The sequence below is a fragment of the Bufo bufo genome, chromosome 8 (assembly GCF_905171765.1).
Source record: "Bufo bufo chromosome 8, aBufBuf1.1, whole genome shotgun sequence".
Lineage (NCBI taxonomy): Eukaryota > Metazoa > Chordata > Amphibia > Anura > Bufonidae > Bufo > Bufo bufo.
Window position 1 is genome coordinate 7,190,734 of NC_053396.1, and position 22,720 is coordinate 7,213,453.

General features: G+C 44.4%; 1 protein-coding gene across 1 annotated transcript in view; it reads left to right on the plus strand.

The window, feature by feature from the left end:
- The window catches only part of LOC121009511 (histo-blood group ABO system transferase-like), a 52,885-nt gene extending 40,953 nt beyond the window's left edge, over nucleotides 1–11,932 (plus strand). Inside the window, exons 3-7 of the mRNA XM_040442697.1 lie at nucleotides 7,290–7,346; nucleotides 7,994–8,059; nucleotides 8,321–8,356; nucleotides 9,657–9,791; nucleotides 10,657–11,932. Of these exons, the coding sequence (XP_040298631.1) occupies nucleotides 7,290–7,346; nucleotides 7,994–8,059; nucleotides 8,321–8,356; nucleotides 9,657–9,791; nucleotides 10,657–11,413 (1,051 nt within the window). The 3' untranslated portion in view covers nucleotides 11,414–11,932. The remainder of the gene's footprint in view (nucleotides 1–7,289; nucleotides 7,347–7,993; nucleotides 8,060–8,320; nucleotides 8,357–9,656; nucleotides 9,792–10,656) is intronic.
- Nucleotides 11,933–22,720: the final 10,788 nt, after the last annotated feature.

The following is a 22,720-nucleotide window of genomic DNA, read 5'->3' on the forward strand; positions in this document are numbered from 1 at the left end:
GGAGAGGATGACTGTAGGACAGGAGAAAACAGTCTATTGCTCCCTGTTATCAGCCATTTCAGGGGAGAGGATGACTGTAGGACAGGAGAATACAGTCTATTGCCCCCTGTTATCAGACATTTCAGGGAGGAGGATGACTGTAGGACAGGAGAATACAGTCTATTGCTCCCTGTTATCAGCCATTTCAGGGGAGAGGATGACTGTAGGACAGGAGAATACAGTCTATTGCTCCTGTTATCAGCCATTTCAGGGGAGAGGATGACTGTAGGACAGGAGAATACAGTCTATTGCTCCCTGTTATCAGCCATTTCAGGGGAGAGGATGACTGTAGGACAGGAGAATACAGTCTATTGCCCCCTGTTATCAGCCATTTCAGAGGAGAGGATGACTGTAGGACAGGAGAATACAGTCTATTGCTCCCTGTTATCAGCCATTTCAGGGGAGAGGATGACTGTAGGACAGGAGAATACAGTCTATTGCTCCCTGTTATCAGCCATTTCAGGGGAGAGGATGACTGTAGGACAGGAGAATACAGTCTATTGCCCCCTGTTATCAGCCATTTCAGGGGAGAGGATGACTGTAGGACAGGAGAATACAGTCTATTGCTCCCTGTTATCAGCCATTTCAGGGGAGAGGATGACTGTAGGACAGGAGAATACAGTCTATTGCCCCCTGTTATCAGCCATTTCAGGGGAGAGGATGACTGTAGGACAGGAGAATACAGTCTATTGCCCCCTGTTATCAGCCATTTCAGGGGAGAGGATAACTGTAGGACAGGAGAATACAGTCTATTGCTCCCTGTTATCAGCCATTTCAGAGGAGAGGATGACTGTAGGACAGGAGAATACAGTCTATTGCTCCCTGTTATCAGCCATTTCAGGGGAGAGGATGACTGTAGGACAGGAGAATACAATCTATTGCTCCCTGTTATCAGCCATTTCAGGGGAGAGGATGACTGTAGGACAGGAGAATACAATCTATTGCCCCCTGTTATCAGCCATTTCAGGGGAGAGGATGACTGTAGGACAGGAGAATACAGTCTATTACTCCCTGTTATCAGCCATTTCAGGGGAGAGGATGACTGTAGGACAGGAGAATACAATCTATTGCTCCCTGTTATCAGCCATTTCAGGGGAGAGGATGACTGTAGGACAGGAGAATACAATCTATTGCCCCCTGTTATCAGCCATTTCAGGGGAGAGGATGACTGTAGGACAGGAGAATACAGTCTATTACTCCCTGTTATCAGCCATTTCAGGGGAGAGGATGACTGTAGGACAGGAGAATACAGTCTATTGCCCCCTGTTATCAGCCATTTAAGGGGAGAGGATGACTGTAGGACAGGAGAATACAGTCTATTGCCCCCTGTTATCAGCCATTTCAGAGGGGAGAGGATGACTGTAGGACAGGAGAATATAGTCTATTGCCCCCTGTTATCAGACATTTCAGGGGAGAGGATGACTGTAGGACAGGAGAATACAGTCTATTGCCCCCTGTTATCAGCCATTTCAGGGGAGAGGATGACTGTAGGACAGGAGAATACAGTCTATTGCCCCCTGTTATCAGCCATTTCAGGGGAGAGGATGACTGTAGGACAGGAGAATACAGTCTATTGCTCCCTGTTATCAGCCATTTCAGGGGGGAGAGGATGACTGTAGGACAGGAGAATACAATCTATTGCCCCCTGTTATCAGCCATTTCAGAGGAGAGGATGACTGTAGGACAGGAGAATACAGTCTATTGCCCCCTGTTATCAGCCATTTCAGAGGAGAGGATGACTGTAGGACAGGAGAATACAGTCTATTGCTCCCTGTTATCAGCCATTTCAGAGGAGAGGATGACTGTAGGACAGGAGAATACAATCTATTGCTCCTGTTATCAGCCATTTCAGGGGAGAGGATGACTGTAGGACAGGAGAATACAGTCTATTGCCCCCTGTTATCAGCCATTTCAGAGGGGAGAGGATGAATGTAGGACAGGAGAATACAGTCTATTGCCCCCTGTTATCAGCCATTTCAGAGGAGAGGATGACTGTAGGACAGGAGAATACAATCTATTGCCCCCTGTTATCAGCCATTTCAGGGGAGAGGATGACTGTAGGACAGGAGAATACAGTCTATTGCTCCCTGTTATCAGCCATTTCAGGGGAGAGGATGACTGTAGGACAGGAGAATACAATCTATTGCTCCCTGTTATCAGCCATTTAAGGGGAGAGGATGACTGTAGGACAGGAGAATACAATCTATTGCCCCCTGTTATCAGCCATTTCAGGGGAGAGGATGACTGTAGGACAGGAGAATACAGTCTATTGCCCCCTGTTATCAGCCATTTCAGGGGAGAGGATGACTGTAGGACAGGAGAATACAATCTATTGCCCCCTCTTATCAGCCATTTCAGGGGAGAGGATGACTGTAGGACAGGAGAATACAGTCTATTGCCCCCTGTTATCAGCCATTTCAGGGGAGAGGATGACTGTAGGACAGGAGAATACAGTCTATTGCCCCTGTTATCAGCCATTTCAGGGGAGAGGATGACTGTAGGACAGGAAAATACAGTCTATTGCTCCCTGTTATCGGCCATTTCAGGGGAGAGGATGACTGTAGGACAGGAGAATACAGTCTATTGCCCCCTGTTATCAGCCATTTCAGAGGAGAGGATGACTGTAGGACAGGAGAATACAGTCTATTGCCCCCTGTTATCAGCCATTTCAGGGGAGAGGATGACTGTAGGACAGGAGAATACAGTCTATTGCCCCCTGTTATCAGCCATTTCAGGGGAGAGGATGACTGTAGGACAGGAGAATACAGTCTATTGCTCCCTGTTATCAGCCATTTCAGGGGAGAGGATGACTGTAGGACAGGAGAATACAGTCTATTGCCCCCTGTTATCAGCCATTTCAGGGGAGAGGATGACTGTAGGACAGGAGAATACAGTCTATTGCTCCTGTTATCAGCCATTTCAGGGGAGAGGATGACTGTAGGACAGGAGAATACAGTCTATTGCCCCCTGTTATCAGCCATTTCAGGGGAGAGGATGACTGTAGGACAGGAGAATACAGTCTATTGCCCCCTGTTATCAGCCATTTCAGGGGAGAGGATGACTGTAGGACAGGAGAATACAGTCTATTGCCCCCTGTTATCAGCCATTTCAGGGGAGAGGATGACTGTAGGACAGGAGAATACAGTCTATTGCCCCCTGTTATCAGCCATTTCAGGGGAGAGGATGACTGTAGGACAGGAGAATACAGTCTATTGCCCCCTGTTATCAGCCATTTCAGGGGAGAGGATAACTGTAGGACAGGAGAATACAGTTTATTGCTCCCTGTTATCAGCCATTTCAGAGGAGAGGATGACTGTAGGACAGGAGAATACAGTCTATTGCCCCCTGTTATCAGACATTTCAGGGGAGAGGATGACTGTAGGACAGGAGAATACAATCTATTGCCCCCTGTTATCAGCCATTTCAGGGGAGAGGATGACTGTAGGACAGGAGAATACAGTCTATTGCTCCCTGTTATCAGCCATTTCAGGGGAGAGGATGACTGTAGGACAGGAGAATACAGTCTATTGCTCCCTGTTATCAGCCATTTCAGGGGAGAGGATGACTGTAGGACAGGAGAATACAGTCTATTGCCCCCTGTTATCAGCCATTTCAGGGGAGAGGATGACTGTAGGACAGGAGAATACAGTCTATTGCTCCTGTTATCAGCCATTTCAGGGGAGAGGATGACTGTAGGACAGGAGAATACAGTCTATTGCTCCCTGTTATCAGCCATTTCAGGGGAGAGGATGACTGTAGGACAGGAGAATACAGTCTATTGCCCCCTGTTATCAGCCATTTCAGGGGAGAGGATGACTGTAGGACAGGAGAATACAGTCTATTGCCCCCTGTTATCAGCCATTTCAGGGGAGAGGATGACTGTAGGACAGGAGAATACAGTCTATTGCCCCCTGTTATCAGCCATTTCAGGGGAGAGGATGACTGTAGGACAGGAGAATACAGTCTATTGCCCCCTGTTATCAGCCATTTCAGGGGAGAGGATGACTGTAGGACAGGAGAATACAGTCTATTGCCCCCTGTTATCAGCCATTTCAGGGGAGAGGATAACTGTAGGACAGGAGAATACAGTTTATTGCTCCCTGTTATCAGCCATTTCAGAGGAGAGGATGACTGTAGGACAGGAGAATACAGTCTATTGCCCCCTGTTATCAGCCATTTCAGGGGAGAGGATGACTGTAGGACAGGAGAATACAATCTATTGCCCCCTGTTATCAGCCATTTCAGGGGAGAGGATGACTGTAGGACAGGAGAATACAGTCTATTACTCCCTGTTATCAGCCATTTCAGGAGAGAGGATGACTGTAGGACAGGAGAATACAGTCTATTGCCCCCTGTTATCAGCCATTTCAGAGGGGAGAGGATGACTGTAGGACAGGAGAATACAGTCTATTGCCCCCTGTTATCAGCCATTTAAGGGGAGAGGATGACTGTAGGACAGGAGAATACAGTCTATTGCCCCCTGTTATCAGCCATTTCAGAGGGGAGAGGATGACTGTAGGACAGGAGAATACAGTCTATTGCCCCCTGTTATCAGCCATTTCAGGGGAGAGGATGACTGTAGGACAGGAGAATACAGTCTATTGCCCCCTGTTATCAGCCATTTCAGGGGAGAGGATGACTGTAGGACAGGAGAATACAGTCTATTGCCCCCTGTTATCAGCCATTTCAGGGGAGAGGATGACTGTAGGACAGGAGAATACAGTCTATTGCCCCCTGTTATCAGCCATTTCAGGGGAGAGGATGACTGTAGGACAGGAGAATACAGTCTATTGCCCCCTGTTATCAGCCATTTCAGGGGAGAGGATGACTGTAGGACAGGAGAATACAGTCTATGGCCCCCTGTTATCAGCCATTTCAGGGGAGAGGATGACTGTAGGACAGGAGAATACAGTCTATTGCCCCCTGTTATCAGCCATTTCAGAGGAGAGGATGACTGTAGGACAGGAGAATACAGTCTATTGCCCCCTGTTATCAGCCATTTCAGGGGAGAGGATGACTGTAGGACAGGAGAATACAGTCTATTGCCCCCTGTTATCAGCCATTTCAGGGGAGAGGATGACTTTAGGACAGGAGAATACAGTCTATTGCCCCCTGTTATCAGCCATTTCAGGGGAGAGGATGACTGTAGGACAGGAGAATACAGTCTATTGCCCCCTGTTATCAGCCATTTCAGGGGAGAGGATGACTGTAGGACAGGAGAATACAGTCTATTGCCCCCTGTTATCAGCCATTTCAGAGGGGAGAGGATGACTGTAGGACAGGAGAATACAGTCTATTGCCCCCTGTTATCAGCCATTTAAGGGGAGAGGATGACTGTAGGACAGGAGAATACAGTCTATTGCCCCCTGTTATCAGCCATTTCAGAGGGGAGAGGATGACTGTAGGACAGGAGAATACAGTCTATTGCCCCTGTTATCAGCCATTTCAGGGGAGAGGATGACTGTAGGACAGGAGAATACAGTCTATTGCCCCCTGTTATCAGCCATTTCAGGGGAGAGGATGACTGTAGGACAGGAGAATACAGTCTATTGCCCCCTGTTATCAGCCATTTCAGGGGAGAGGATGGCTGTAGGACAGGAGAATACAGTCTATTGCCCCCTGTTATCAGCCATTTCAGAGGGGAGAGGATGACTGTAGGACAGGAGAATACAGTCTATTGCCCCCTGTTATCAGCCATTTCAGGGGAGAGGATGACTGTAGGACAGGAGAATACAGTCTATTGCCCCCTGTTATCAGCCATTTCAGGGGAGAGGATGACTGTAGGACAGGAGAATACAGTCTATTGCTCCCTGTTATCAGCCATTTCAGGGGAGAGGATGACTGTAGGACAGGAGAATACAGTCTATTGTCCCCTGTTATCGGCCATTTCAGGGGAGAGGATGACTGTAGGACAGGAGAATACAGTCTATTGCCCCCTGTTATCAGCCATTTCAGGGGAGAGGATGACTGTAGGACAGGAGAATACAGACTATTGCCCCCTGTTATCAGCCATTTCAGGGGAGAGGATGACTGTAGGACAGGAGAATACAGTCTATTGCTCCCTGTTATCAGCCATTTCAGGGGAGAGGATGACTGTAGGACAGGAGAATACAATCTATTGCTCCCTGTTATCAGCCATTTCAGGGAGAGGATGACTGTAGGACAGGAGAATACAGTCTATTGCCCCCTGTTATCAGCCATTTCAGGGGAGAGGATGACTGTAGGACAGGAGAATACAGTCTATTGCCCCCTGTTATCAGCCATTTCAGGGTAGAGGATGACTGTAGGACAGGAGAATACAGTCTATTGCCCCCTGTTATCAGCCATTACAGAGGAGAGGATGACTGTAGGACAGGAGAATACAGTCTATTGCTCCCTGTTATCAGCCATTTCAGGGGAGAGGATGACTGTAGGACAGGAGAATACAGTCTATTGCCCCCTGTTATCAGCCATTTCAGGGGAGAGGATGACTGTAGGACAGGAGAATACAGTCTATTGCTCCCTGTTATCAGCCATTTCAGGGGAGAGGATGACTGTAGGACAGGAGAATACAATCTATTGCTCCCTGTTATCAGCCATTTAAGGGGAGAGGATGACTGTAGGACAGGAGAATACAATCTATTGCCCCCTGTTATCCGCCATTTCAGGGGAGAGGATGACTGTAGGACAGGAGAATACAGTCTATTGCCCCCTGTTATCAGATATTTCAGGGAGAGGATGACTGTAGGACAGGAGAATACAGTCTATTGCCCTCTGTTATCAGCCATTTCAGGGGAGAGGATGACTGTAGGACAGGAGAATACAGTCTATTGCCCCCTGTTATCAGCCATTTCAGGGGAGAGGATGACTGTAGGACAGGAGAATACAATCTATTGCTCCCTGTTATCATCCATTTCAGGGGAGAGGATGACTGTAGGACAGGAGAATACAGTCTATTGCCCCCTGTTATCAGCCATTTCAGGGGAGAGGATGACTGTAGGACAGGAGAATACAGTCTATTGCTCCCTGTTATCAGCCATTTCAGGGGAGAGCATGACTGTAGGACAGGAGAATGCAGTCTATTGCTCTCTGTTATCAGCCATTTCAGGGGAGAGGATGACTGTAGGACAGCAGAATACAGTCTATTGCCCCCTGTTATCAGCCATTTCAGGGAGAGGATGACTGTAGGACAGGAGAATACAGTCTATTGCCCCATGTTATCAGCCATTTCAGACTGACTGTAGTGTTCTTCCATTTTTGTTTTGTTGCAGGTTTAATGTCAGCGGACGCGAGTGGCATTCGGATGTGAACATCATCTGCCATCCTCAGTGAGTACTTAGTTAATGGTTCTGCATCAGGTTTTTAAAGGGAAGAGGTTTGGGCTAGGGGTAGTGGGTCTGCATTCTCCAGCTGCTGTGAAACTACAACCCCACCCTGCATCGGCAGATTTAGCATTTATGGGGGCTTAGACAAAATCATGTTAGGGGGTCTTTGTCGCACTACTAAGCTCCACTAATATGGTGACCCTTTATGTGTCCCCTACGTACAGTATAATGCTTTTTGCTGTGTCCCTTTACATAGTATGGTGCCCCTTACACAATATCATGTACCTTTATGTACTCTTTGAGACAAACGCAATAGTGTCGCCAAAATAAATATTCACCTAGCCCCCATAATGAACGGAGGAAATCTCTCACTGCAGATCTGCCTTTGTCTGGTTGGCAGCTATTCACTGCATGCACAATGATGTCATTCGCACCTGTCAGCACCACGCGGCCTATGGCAGGGTATATGGCTGGAACCCTTGTGAGCTCTGTAGCACAGTGCAATTGCATTGTCTGCGAGGTGGCCACATCTGCCCATGCCCCCAGGAAAGTATGTTGGGATTTGTAGTTACACAGCAGATGGAGTGCCACCGGTTAAACACCCCCTTTCACTAGTCTAGCATCTTTAATGCTCCCTTTTGTGCACACAGGACAGAATCAAAAACGCTTGCAAATGCCTCCCACTTGGACCTATTACAAGATATTTGTCTTGAAAGGTAACATTTTTGACTTCCTTCAGGTAGCCATAGTAGTCAAGATGAAAAAATAGCCGCCTACAGCCACCACTAGGGGGAGCCCATTACACACTGGGAGGAATATAAATCTATGCAATGAGCTCCCTCTAGTGGAATTTACTAGTAATCTCAGAAGTCTGGGAGACTTTCAACGAACAACTTCCTATTCATTACACAAATGAGAACATATTTGCTTTGGATGTAGATTCTTTAATCTTATATTTTCCTACAATTTTCTCCCAGAATGCTGTATGAAAAGCCGAATGCCTTGAAGCCTCTGTAAGTGTGTTTTTGTACTGATTCTGTGTTACTGCCTGTAATAGATAGAGCTGCATTCACAATTCTGCTGTAAACAGTCAGTAAGCCTATTGACAGACACTCCCCTGAGTTCCGATAATTTGGGAATTTGGGGGAGGGGGGTTGGGTTATCCTACATGAGATAATGCAATCATCAAACAAAGCTCTCTGCAAACCCTGAACAAGCAAGAGATTCTGGGAAGTGTAAGCTCGGAAAAGGTCAAAACTGTAAGTCAGATGTAAGTCGTAAGTTTATAACCTTCCTCCTGTCTGGTCATCAGGTCCATGCTGCCCACAGTGGGCAGGATATCCCAACAAGGATAGAATTGAGCCGGGCACTGACAGCAGCAAATGCAAAAAAATATAATATCGAGTTTTTTTCACGTCGTACAAATAAAAGTTAAAAAAAAGTAATAAATCGTAATAAATACAAAAATAAACGTATGTAAAAAAGTATCTAACAAAATATGTCAAAATAAAGGCGGGGGGAAATTATTTCTATTTTTGGAAAAACAAAGTTTCATTTTGTTATGCCATAAATGGGCAATATTTGCTATTTTGGTAAAAAATGGTAACACCCCATCAAAACAAACAATTAAAAAGTCATAGTTGCATAGTGGATAATAATGATCATCTTTATTTATTTAGCGGCAACATATTCGGCAGCGCTTTACAGTTCAGGGGTTCATGTACAAACAGTCATATATAACAGCAGCAGACAAGAGGAGTGAGGGCCCTGCTTGCAAGAGCTTACAATATTAATGAGAGATGACCAAATTATTCAAAAATTCGATTTTGGCTGCTTTGGCGAATCTTACAAAAAAATTAGCTTTGTGACAAATTACTTCGTCACGAAGTGCATTTCTTTGTCAGTAGTTAGTCCCCGTCATTGCACCCCTCAGATGCCGTGTTCATACATGATCGCAGCATCTGATCTACATAACAGAGTGTAAAATTAAAAAACAAATTTTTTTAAAATCATACATCCCTCATCCATTTGCTCATGATAGGCCAGCCGCTGCCATTTTGCTTGAGGATCTCACGAGGCCCGTGGTGACATCATACGTCACCGTGCGAGATCTTCACGCAAAATGGCAGCGGCTGGCCTATCACGAGCAAATGGATGAGGGATGTATGATTTTTCTTTTTTTCTTTTACACTTATGCATATCATAATTTCTCACAAGAGGGAAACCCCTTTGAACTCCATTGATAGCAAGGCAGCAACTTTTTGACAATTTCCACAGGTAAGGGGCAAACTGACCAACTGGTTTTGTTTACAGGAGAACCGATGTCCTGATAATGACGCCTTGGTTTGCACCAATTGTATGGAATGGCACCTACAATATCGATATACTGAATGCACAATTCCACAAGAGACATGTTCGCATAGGCCTCACTGTGTTTGCCATCAAAAAGTAAGTATGTTTTTCAAACACCTGCCTTTCAAATATGACAAGAAACAGGGGCCACATAGCACACCTCCTAATAAATGTGTCACCAGAGTGAAATTCTACTCCAGCCAGGAGCTGGCACACACGTTGTTAAATGATTTGGGCCATGAAGGTCTCACCTGTGGCATATCGCTCACATTTTGCCAACTTTTTTTTAAAGTGGCGAGGGTGTCGGAAAACACCAATAAATCACAAATTAGCAGGATGGGGCGAACCTATTATGATACAGCATTAGAAAATTGTCATCAGATGTCAGACTGATAAAATTACCATCCAATAGGGGGCGGTAAACAGAGAAAGGCACCAAGTCAACCAGTCTGGTATAAATGTCATAAGATGATGGGATGTGTGATTAGGGTCAAAACAGGGGTTCAACGGAGCGTGGTTTGTGGGGTCAGCCTTCTCAGGATGGCAAATCTGTAACGGTCAGCGCAGGGTGCTGTGACTATACTTTTCACATCACCAGGTGGAAAGAATTGTCAACTGCAGATACGGTTACCTGAACCCAGATCCTGGAACCATGAATCATCTTATGGCATCAGTACCCCTCCTTGTTGGGTTGGCAAGTGATCAGTTTATGATTTCACTGCTCCCTCCTTTTCTCACCCTGGGATTTTTCATATTGTGATGTTTTTTATCGATTTGACATTTTGTTAATTATTACTTGGACTTGCTTGCAGTGATATTCATTTCTTCTGGCTGGCATGATTTGACCTTGTTCGTGTTCTAAAGAAGTAAAATTAGCAAACTCCCTCAACAAAGTTCCTGCACCCAAATTTAAGTGCAGTTGCTCAACGAAAGTCCTGACTGCCATAATTTACCATTTCAGGTACACAGTCTTTCTGCAGACTTTTATTGAAACTGCCGAAAAGTTCTTCATGGTGGGACATATGGTCAACTATTACGTGTTCACAGACCGCGTTAAAGACATGCCCAATATCACCCTTCCTGAGGGAAGGCAACTGGTGATCTTAGAGGTTCCAAGCTACAAAAGATGGCAGGATGTGTCCATGAGACGCATGGAAATGATTCGAGACTATACGCGGCAAAGATTCATCAATGAAGTGGACTACTTGGTGTGCGTTGATGTGGACATGAAGTTTAGAGATGAGGTTGGGGTGGAGATCCTCAGTGATGTTTTTGGCACCTTACATCCCGGCTTCTATGGCGCTACCCGCGCGCACTTCACATATGAGCGGCGAAAAGAGTCTACCGCCTACATTCCTTCTGATGAAGGAGACTTTTATTACGCTGGTGGTTATTTTGGGGGAAAGGTAGAAGAGGTCTACAAGTTGACCAATTTTTGCCATAATGAGATGATGATTGACAAAGCAAATCACATTGAAGCCGTCTGGCATGACGAGAGCTATCTAAACAAATATTTCCTTTATCACAAGCCAACTAAAATTCTGTCTCCTGAATATCTATGGGCCGATGGTTTTGGGGTTCCAGAATTCCTTAAGAGGAGAAGATTTATTGCTCTTCCAAAAGATCACAATGCGATTCGCAACAAAAGAGCTTTGTATGACCATTCAAGAGCAAGACAAAAATTTCATAGTTGGTCAATTAATGGTCAAAACTTCTGAAATTAGAACTTCTAACAAAATGTCCTATGGGGTAAAATGGATGGTGATTAAGTTATTTGTGAAAATAATCTTTATTTCTTTAGTGCCAACAAATTCCGCTGGAAGTAATAAACAAGTAAAAAACCCTAACCCTAAACCAAAAATAAACAATGATACAGAAAGATAAAGGTTCCTGTCCCTAAGAGCTGACAATCTACAGGAGAGAGGACCATGCCCGTAAGAGCTGACACTCTATGGAAGAGAAGTTCCTGCCCATAAGAACTGACAGCCTACATTAGAGAGGACCCTGCCCCTAAGAGCTGACACTCTATAGAAGAAAGGTTCCTGTCCCTAAGAGCTGACAATCTACAGGAGAGAGGACCCTATCCTTAAGAAATTACACTCTGTAGAAGAAAGGTACCTCCCCATAAGACTTGACACTCTTTAGGAGAGAAGAACCTGTTCTTAAAGTGTAACTAACTGCCATTTCACTACCAAAAATGAAATTCCTAACATATGATACTAAAGGAAAGATATTCATGAAGCTGCATTTTTCAGCTAATTTTACCTTTCTGATGTCTGTATTCATCCCTTAGCAACCATATTTATCTGTGCCTCTACTTCATCAACTTTCTAAGATGGCCTCTGCTGCTCTTCCTGTGAGGATCTTTGCCCTTACTTGAGGCCATCCTGTTTTTCCCTCACTTCCCATAAGCCCTTGCTCTCCTCACATGAACTAGCAGGACCAATCAGAATGCAGATAACTTCCCACAGTACCCAGAGCAGTGTGTATCCTCATATACAGCTAACCAGAGACAAGCCCTGCAATTACATTAAATCAGTAAGCATTTATTTTAACCTCTTAATAGCCAGCAGTCCCACATTATCTTCCAGACTGACAGGGAGGGGGGGCTGCTTTAGCTGCTTATATCTCTGGTTATATTCAAAGCTTTCAGAAAATACCAGAATGACATAAATCTGTTCAGTACAGGGGAAGATATCAATGATAGAAATCGGAATGCTGTGAATGAAGCTGAAAGTAAAAGCAGATTTTACCCACGATTATTCCTGACTCTATTTCTAACAGTGATTTCTGTTGAGCTGTCATTCTGGTCTTATATGAAAGCCTGGACTGTCAGCTTTCAAACTAGACTAGTTGCATATTTCTAGCTGCTACCATTTAGAAGATATCATTATCTAAAGCATCCCTCCCCTCCAATTTCTGCCTCAGCCCAGCTCCAGGCTGTCAGGGCTGAGCTTCTCCTCCCAAAACTTAAAATGATCAAATTTTAAATCACAAAAGCACTTACCGTATACAGAAGGGTGTACTATACTATTAGGGAATAAAAAATGAAATGGCAGTTACACTTTAATAGCCTACATAGAAAAGGAGAGAGGACCCTGTCCCTAACAGATGACGATCTACAGGACAGAGCTGACACTCTTCAGGACCAAGGACCCTTCCTATAAGTGATGACACTACAGGAAAGCGGTCCCTGTCTGGAAGAGCTGACACTCCACAGGAGAGAGGTCCCTGCTGATAAAATCTTAAACTCTACAAGAGAGAGAGTTTCCTGTCTAGAAAAGCTGACACTATACAGGAGCGAGGACCTTGCTCATAAGTGATGACAATCTACAAATTAAAAACAATGGCTTGTGAGATCCTTTTTTCCCCGCTGTTATCAATGGTAATGGCTAACCACCTTTTGCTGACCTCTCCAGAACTTCTGGAGAGCAGCATTCCTCAACTCCAGTACTCAGGATGCATCTGTTGGTCATAATTTGAGAAGAACCCACGAATTGAATACTTGTGGTCCAGATGCCTTGACACAAATTATATCACCTGATCAATACTAGGGAAATCCTGAAAACATGACCGACAGGTGGGCCTTGAGGACTGGAGTTAAGAAAAACAGCTGTAGAGAAAGCAAGAGACATGCGCCACCAATAGTGAAACACACAAAATGGTCATTGTGCTGTTGCAGGCAAAGACTGGCATCAGCAGCACATGCAACCACGGCCATGCAGCGTCCCACTGCAACGCAGTGGTACACTGCAAAAACTGTTCCAAATGTGATTCATTGCGATTATGCATTCTCCGGTGTAATAAGCAGTTAAGAGTTAACAGGTCTTAATTGTCACTATTAGGTGGGGGCTCTTACCACCCTCCCCATAGAGAGAGGTTAAAACTCAAAATAGGCAGACAATGAAGTGGAGGGAGTGAAGACACAGCCCTGTATATTGAACCGGCCAGAGAGAAAGCCTAAAAACCAAACTAAAGTGGAGAAAAAAACAGAAGACATATTTAGGGGGCATATCAGTGTTCAGAGGAGGTGCGTGCAGAAGCTCTGTGGAGATAACCTGTCTAAAAAAAACTTGTTCTGGAGACTTAAGTCTTCTGGTACCTGGACATACCTTACAATACCTTACCTGTCAATCGGTAAAGAAAAGAGCCATAAATCTCAGAATTGTGCTTGGATAAAGTTGTCATGGCAAAAAAAATCAAGACATTTACAGAAATAAAAACACTCGAATAGATGTGTAATGTGTAATAGATGTGTAATGACACTCTGCACCCCGCTACCGTCTTCTATGGGCTAACACAGTGTCATCTTATGCATTTATTTCAGTCCACTACAATGTGCATTGCTATTTCTATGTAACTGTTAATGTTCATGTAATGTACCTGGTTCACCAGAAGGTGGCAGCAAGCATGGCAGAGCTACATTTGCAGAGGATGGAAACTTCTTTCCATTCTAATTCTTCCTCTAAGGAGGTGAGGGTTCCAGTTAGAGGTGAGTGGAGAGTAGCCCCTGGTTGAGGAAGGAAGCAGGTCCACGTCCCTGCTGGACATGTCATGCCTAAGCCAGGTAGAGCACCTTCAGCTCTGCTGGACACAAAGGCCAAAGCCTGAAGTCTCTGAAGCCAGGAGGTATAGATTCCCTGGTACTGATCTAGAGTCAGACTAGAGAGAGAAGTTGCAGCATAAAGTAAGAAGAAAAATTATCCAGAAAGCTTGTCAGCACAGCAGAGCCAGAGAGCAACAGATGTGGCAGAGTTGAGTTTGTTTGTCTGCCAGAGTTAATGCTAACGCCTGCTGGGAACCAAGATAAAGTCTGTAAACCGTTTGGAGAGACGTTTATGCAGAGTAAAGCTGTTTTCCAACTTCATCACAAGGTCTGGACTCAATTTAATTTTCCATCCCCTTCATCAACAACCCCCCTTTTCATTGCTTCGGAACCAATGCCTAGGGTCCAGAGTATCCTGGTAGGAGCACCGTGACACGTGCACCAACATTAAGGGACATTTAGGCCTCCTACACCACTCTGGCATTCCTACACCTGGGTACTATCTACCACAGTATTACTTGCTTCACTGCAACTGGCGTCACGAAAAATATTTGCTTTAAGGGACCCATGGCCGTTGTGCATCACAGATGAAATACTTGATGACAGAAGCCCCAAGGTGCACACCTCACAATTTGTCTTTCCATAGCTTCTACGGAAAGTTACCTTCACAAGGTAAAAAAATACTGAACTGGAACTGGTTAAACAGGTATTTCCTGTAATGGGAACAGGTTTCTGTCTCCAGCATTACATCTGGAGCTACTACTACGGAGAGGCCACCATGGTGGAGAAGAAATGTGTCCTGGTCCCTAAATATTATGCCCATCTATGTTACAATCCGTGATGATTTTTTGGCGTCTCTGATACCTCGTTACTCCTCATTGCCCCCAGTTTTTTGAATTTCCTCTGTCATCGCCTATATTTTCACCCCCATGGATGATACTTGGAACATGAGAATCTCTGATATTTGGGGGAGGTTGTCGGATCTCCATTCCTGTGAGGCCGATTACATTGGTCATCCTTGACTTTATGGCAAGCAATAACATTGTGGCAGATGCACTGGAGTATCATACGCCAGTCTTAGGGCTGTGTTACATCTAATGATGTGGCTGACTATTGTCGTGAGGAAAGCATTCCTTCCCTGCAATCGCCTGCTCTCTGGTGGAGGAGACCGCTGCTATTACATGCAGTGATCTCCTCCATAGTATGGAGGTGGGCGTCCAGCAGGACATATAAGCCACTGTCCAGCCTCTTCTCTCCCTCTTTGAGCGGAAGCGCTGTGTCCCTCCCTCCCTCCCTGGAAGTTAGTATTTAGGTTTCTTCTTTTCAATTTGTGGTTTTGTATGTAGTTGCGGTTGGAATCTTATACCGACAGTCTGAGGAGGAGCGATGGCATGCTGAATCGTTATTTGCTTGCAGCAGATCGTGACTTCGGCAAACACACTTCTACATCTGGATTGCCCAATTAACGAGCGATTGCTCATTCATCGGGTAATCGGCAGCAGTATTACACTGCCAGATCATCGCTAACGAACACTCGTTACCGATAATCTGGCAAACTTTCTGCCAGTGTAATGCAGCTCATAGGTCACCAATATCTAATTCCCAGAAAACCCCTTTAATTAAGAGGCACAGGTCTCTTGATGAATTTGGTGCATATTCTGGCAGTCCAGAAAATCAAGTCTGTGAACTGTAAATTATAGTAAATCTGCCGACCCTTGAGAGGCCACACCCCTCTTGCTAAACACCGCCAATTGTAAAAAAAAATACATCTGTATACCACACAATAAAGATTTTATTACACTTTACCCAAAGAAGCACCATGTGCCAGCCCTATGTAGTGAGCCTTAGTCCTCTGGCTATGGGTAGGTGCCGTTCACTATTTGCAGATGCAGTGGTTTTCATCCATCATCAAGGCTGCAAACTACATTTAATCGCCTCTGTAAAATCTGTTGATTGACTTTCTTTGTCTGCCCCTATAAAGTGACTGGCCTCAAGAATGAGCTAATACCAACCCATAAATTAGGATTATATGAGTGGTGCCTTGTTCAACCTACAGTAATTATAGGATTTCATTTCAAAATTAATTTCTGCACTCACTATTCTGCTGGTACAGTCACTGTGTACATACATCACTTATCCTGTACTGACCCTGAGTTACATCCTGTATTATACTCCAGAGCTGCACTCACTGTTCTGCTGGTGCAGTCACTGTGTACATACATTACTTATCCTGTACTGATCCTGAGTTATATCCTGTATTATACTCCAGAGCTGCACTCACTATTCTGCTGGTGCAGTCACTGTGTACATACATTACTTATCCTGTACTGATCCTGAGTTACATCCTGTATTATACTCCAGAGCTGCACTCACTATTCTGCTGGTGCAGTCACTGTGTACATACTTTACTTATCCTGTACTGATCCTGAGTTACATCCTGTATTATACTCCAGAGCTGCACTCACTATTCTGCTGGTGCAGTCACTGTGTACATACATTACTTATCCTGTACTGACCCTGAGTTACATCCTGTATTATACTCCAGAGCTGCACTCACTATTCTGCTGGTGCAGTCACTGTGTACATACATTACTTATCCTGTACTGATCCTGGGTTACATCCTGTATTATACTCCAGAGCTGCACTCACTATTCTGCTGGTGCAGTCACTGTGTACATACATTACTTATCCTGTACTGATCCTGAGTTACATCCTGTATTATACTCCAGAGCTGCACTCACTATTCTGCTGGTGCAGTCACTGTGTACATACATTACATTACTTATCCTGTACTGATCCTGAGTTACATCCTGTATTATACTCCAGAGCTGCACTCACTATTCTGCTGGTGCAGTCACTGTGTACATACATCACTTATCCTGTACTGATCCTGAGTTACATCCTGTATTATACTCCAGAGCTGCACTCACTATTCTGCTGGGGCAGTCACTGTGTACATACATTACATATCCTGTACTGATCCTGAGTTACATCCTGCATTATACTACAGAGCTGCACTCACTTTTCTGCTGGTGGAGTCACTGTGTACATACATCACTTATCCTGTACTGATCCTGAGTTACATCCTGTATTATACTCCAGAGCTGCACTCACTATTCTGCTGGTGCAGTCACTGTGCACATACATTACATTACTTATCCTGTACTGATCCTGAGTTACATCCTGTATTATACTCCAGAGCTGCACTCACTATTCTGCTGGTGGAGTCACTTTGTATATACATTACTTATGCACAATAATATCAATGCATAATAATATCAAGAGGTGTATGAAATATATACCAAAATTTATTAAGTCATCAAATGTATGAATAACACAGATATCGCACTATAAAAAACGATTACATAGCAAAAAAATAATAACACAAACAATAAAAATAAAAATCTCACAAATAAAAATTCAGAAAAACTCATGATAAAGCTTGCCTATATGGCTACTATTCGTAAAAAAGTGAATTATGTGCAGATAGGGTGGTATTGGGTCACTAATGGACCTACTGTGTGGGGTTACTGAGAAGCGGTATTGCACTGTGAACTGAGCACTAAGGAGCTGGTGTAGAGGATGGGAGTAGTAGTGGCCCTGGTGAGATGTTGTGTCACAAGATACTGCCTCAGGTAATTTCTTCCTTGGGTTCTGTGCAGTGGAAAGATGGTTTGAAGGAGCACACCAGAGGTAAAAGTTTAACAGTCTCTCTTTACTTAGTGCAGAATATAACTTGTGGTACATCCAGTAGTAGTAGATACAAAGTGCAGTTTCAGTCACCGGATGATGAGTTATGGTGGCTGGTTTGGTGTCATTTGAATGGCACAGGCACTTGTGGCTATAGTTGTTTAGGATGTGATACAGGCCTGGTATATGACTGGCCTGGAAGAGATCTAGGTGATGGTGTCTGAGCCATAGTCCCTCATCTGCAGCAGGGTCTGTAAAGCTGTGGTTTTGCGGATCACTCTGCTGTCTAGGCGCAATGAAGCTTTTTTGGAAGCAGTGTTTTCAATTCTGATACTCTTCCTGGAGTGAAGGTCTCAGAGGAGAGCTAGTTACAGTCGTTTGGACTCCTGACAGGAAGTAGGACCAGCCCACTCCTACCAAGAGGGGAGGAACAGGTTGGTTAGCCCTGGTCTTGCCAACCATTATCTCTTCTGCTGATGTACACGGCAGCAATACTGTATGTAAAACACAATACATAACAAGCAACATAGCAATTGCAGATACCCCCAGGTCTGGGATACCACAACTGTAACAGGTTGTGCTAACCAATAGATGAATCGGTGCCACACTGTGATATATAATAATTCACGTGTTAGCAAATCAGCCAGATAGTATACATAGCTGTGTGCTGGTCAATGAACAAGTCATCTGATTAGCGTTGAGCGAAGTGAGCTTCAGATGCTTCATCCGAAGTCGCTTTGTTCATAACTTCGGATTAATACTGTGCGGAGATCCGTCTGGCTTCGATGAGCCTAAGTAAGTTATTCACGAAGTCGCGCATGACTTCATAGAATAACTTCGGTAGCTGATTTGTAAAGTGGAAAACACTTAAAAACTTGAAACCGAACTTGGCTTCGGTTCCGAGGTACGTTGTGAATAGCTAACTTTAGTTCATCGGAGCCCATACATTCTAATACTGTACGGAGACGAATATCCTTTTACATTGGTTTCAATGAGTTGGCGAACCGCAATTCACTGGCAGCATTAAACCTGCCGAAGGGGCATCCAATAAAGCTCTTGAATATTTTTCCTGTTGGGTGATCTCCAGCGCTGCCTCTTTTCCTTTGGATTTTATTTACAAGGCCAAACTGCCAATCTAAATTTCCATATAAATCTAGTAGATATAATTGTGACCCTAGGATAACTCTCTATAGAGGAAATAGATATAACTATGGATCAACATTAGAGCTCCTGAAAACAAAAGACATACATGTGTCTAGTGTCTACCATACTTGACCACATGAATGAGTAGGAGAAGACTACATCTGACAGGGAGTAGGAAGGATAGCCCAAGGAGGACAAGGTTGCCACAGTTCCTCAAACTGGTTTACATGATAATAACTAGAGAGGAAGGAATAGAGACCGTTTCCAAACTCTAGGATAACAAAAAAGTGAGATCTTACATCTGCTTCGGACCATTAGAATTAAAAGATCTAGCAGACCTTTATCATATAGGTTATAGCCTGTGTGTGCAAGGTCTGACAGCCGCAAAGGGTCCCTTTAAGAAATGTTTGTGACGCAAGTTGCAATGAAGCAACAACGGGACAGAGTCCCTTTAAGAAATGGTGTTGGTGGTGGTACCCAGGTGTAGGAATGGCCGAGTGGTATAGGGTGGCCTACAATGTCCCTTAATGTTTTGTGTCACGGTGCTCCTACCTGGATATGCTGGACCCCAGGGGTTGTCTTTGGAAGCAGTAAAAGGGGAAAGGTTAACTTGGGGATAAAGAATAAATTAAGTCCAGACCTTGTGATGAAGTTGAAAAGCAGCTTTACTTTGCATAAACGTTTCTCCAAACGATTTTGTCACCGCCAGATCTTTGAGAAGTTCTGACAGACGTTCTTCAGTACCTCTTGCATGATGTTCTTTTGTTTTGGTTTCGTTTTGTCATCTCTCCACCCTCTCCCAGCTGTCAGCTATTAGCAGTGATCGCCTCCCTTTATATCCCCTCCCATACTGCTTCACTTTGCGGTTTATACCACTTCCTGGATTGTGCTCACTGCTAGATGCTGCAATTGCTGGTTCCTCAGATAAGTCTATTCCTTTATTTGTGTTTTCCTGTTGGCTTGATTCTAGGTGACCCTGACTCCCTCCGTATTGAGTGCAGGGAGCCGGTGGTCGTGAACCCTCACTATTATAGGGTTTTCAGGTGTTACTCAGTCTAGGTAAGGGGGCATGCAACTTTCTATCATTAAGATCTTTGCATGGGCTGAGCAGTCAGGGAGAGCTCTAGGGCTTTTGTAGGGCTCACCCATATGTTCCTTAGTTTGGGATCAAGTCAGTTGGATCTTTATTTGTGACTTCTAGTTCTCTGCATAACCATCCGTGACAGATTTACAGACTTTATCTTGGTTCCAGCAAGCTTTAGCATTAAAACTGTGGCAGGAAAACTCCTCTCTGCTACATCTTTTGCTGTCTAGTTCTGATGTACTGACAGGCTGGCTATAGAACTCAGCTTCTTCTTTATGCTGTACTTCACTTTGTAGTCCGGTCTGCCTTTAGATTTGTCCAGGAAAATCTCCTCCTGGCTTCTGTGGCTTTAGGCTGTGGCCTCTATGTCCAGCAGAGCTGAAGGTGCTCTAGCTGGGTTGTTGGGCTTAGCTGGGGCACGTCCAATGGCGACGTGCCCAGCCCTTGCTTCCTTCCCCTAGCAGTGAGGTAAGGCAGGCTGTACAACTTACTTAAAATTTTTGGGGAGAAAGCCAGAGAAACTTCGATGAGGAAGGTGCTGGCACGTCCCCATATGGTAGGGAGGGAGAGGATAAACTCTCCCGATTGAAACCGAATAATTGGAACTCACCTATAAGCTCTGAAGCCACAGACATCCGGGTGGGTTGTACGGATGGATACCATGGGTGGACTGGGAACTTAAAGTGGCCCTGGAAAAAACCGTAAAAGTGGCCCTCTGTTGTAGGTGGGTCCAAACTGACAGAAGACAGGGCAACACAAGTAGGCAGACCCAGAAGTACTTTAGTGCAGAACAAAATAGTGTTACACTGACCATAAAGAAATATAATCTTGGAGTATTTAGTATGCTAATACCAGCATAGCTGCAGAAAACTGTTCAACAATTGTACGTATATAAAAACACCTGAATAGCCCATTTGCAGTAATATGAGAATATGTGTACATATTCAAACAAATCTACCCAGCATAGGTATGAAGCCAAATGAAGACACTGGCCAATTTCACAGTAAGCAGAGTATAGAGGAAAGCCCGTTGACATAAAACAGCCAGCGTAATCCAGAGTCCACGTGGCCGCCAGGCCCAGCACAAAGGCAAGTGGCAGCAGGCAAGTCCAGGCCAAAGGCATGTGGCGGCAGGCAAGCCAAGCCCAGGAGGAGGCATGTGGAATCAGGCAAGCCAAGCCCAAGAGGAGGCATGTGGAATCAGGCAAGCCAAGCCCAGGAGGAGGCATGTGGAGTCAGGCAAGCCAAGTCCAAGAAGATGCCTGATTCCACATGCCTCCTCCTGGCTTGCCTGATTCCACTCAAGAGGAGGTGACTTTTTTCCTGTAAAAAATATAATTTTTCATTTTCACAGCCAAGTGTTTCTAAATATTATGAAATGCCTGTGAGGTCAAAGTGGTGAGGACACCCCTCCATAAATTCACTTTTTGGGGGGTTTCTACTGTAGTGTGCCTTCAAATATGACACAACACCCAAAAACCATTCCAACAAAATCTGCCCTCCAAAAAACATATTTTGCTCCTTTCCTTCTGAACCCTGCAGTGTGCCCATACAGCTGTTTATGAACATTAATGGGGTGTTTTTGTAAGCTGCAGAATCAGGATAATAAATATTGAGCTTTGTTTTGCTGTTAACCCTTACTGTGTTATACCAAAACTGGATTAAAATTAAAAATCCTAAACAAAAACGGAAAATTATAAATTTGACCTCCATTTTCCTTTAATCGTTGTGGAACACCTGAAGGGTTAACTGTTTGTAAAGCCAGTTTTAAATCATTTGAGGGGTTTATTTTAAAAAATGTGGTCATTTAGGGTCCATTCACATGTCCGCAACTGTTTTGCGGTCCGCAAATTGCGGATCCTCAGAACACGGACACTGGCCATGTGCGTTCCGCATTTTGCTGACCGTACATGGCCAGTGTGACAGGTGCAGCACTATGAAGTGCCTTTTGCGCTGTGGCATTAGAATAATTTGATATCTCTAACTTTTTAGTCCAACCAGACTGTCTGTTAATCTGCGACAATCTTGTTTCTTTTGAGCTAATTCTTCTAGCGCCATTCTATAGAAACAGTAGACTTAAAGAGCACAGCAAATGCTTAAAAAAACTTCTTTATTAACTTCAACTTTTCTTCATATATAACAATGCCGCCTCCGCAGCAGATAGTCCATATACAAACACGTGTTGCATAAAGTATCACAAAATGGCGGTATGCACAAAATGGTGGTTTAACTGTTCAATCTTGTTATTCAACATAAATGGTGGATATATTTCTCTCTTCAGTATCTGTACTTTCGCTTTAAGTTATTTAAGCACTTTATAATCGCTCTGAGAGGCATATCTAAGATTTAACCAGTAGTTCTATTAAACCGATAATGTTCTGATGTTTGCGATATGATTTGCCCAGTTTGGTGGAACTATTTGGCCTCTTGTTCCCATAAAACACAGCTCTGACTGGAAGTGACTGTCCAGCTCCTCTTCTCTAGTCTATACTGACTCCAGAAGATTCTACTAGGGGGTTTCCCACTCATGCTCAGTGTGAGGTTGGCTGTGATTGGTCAAGAC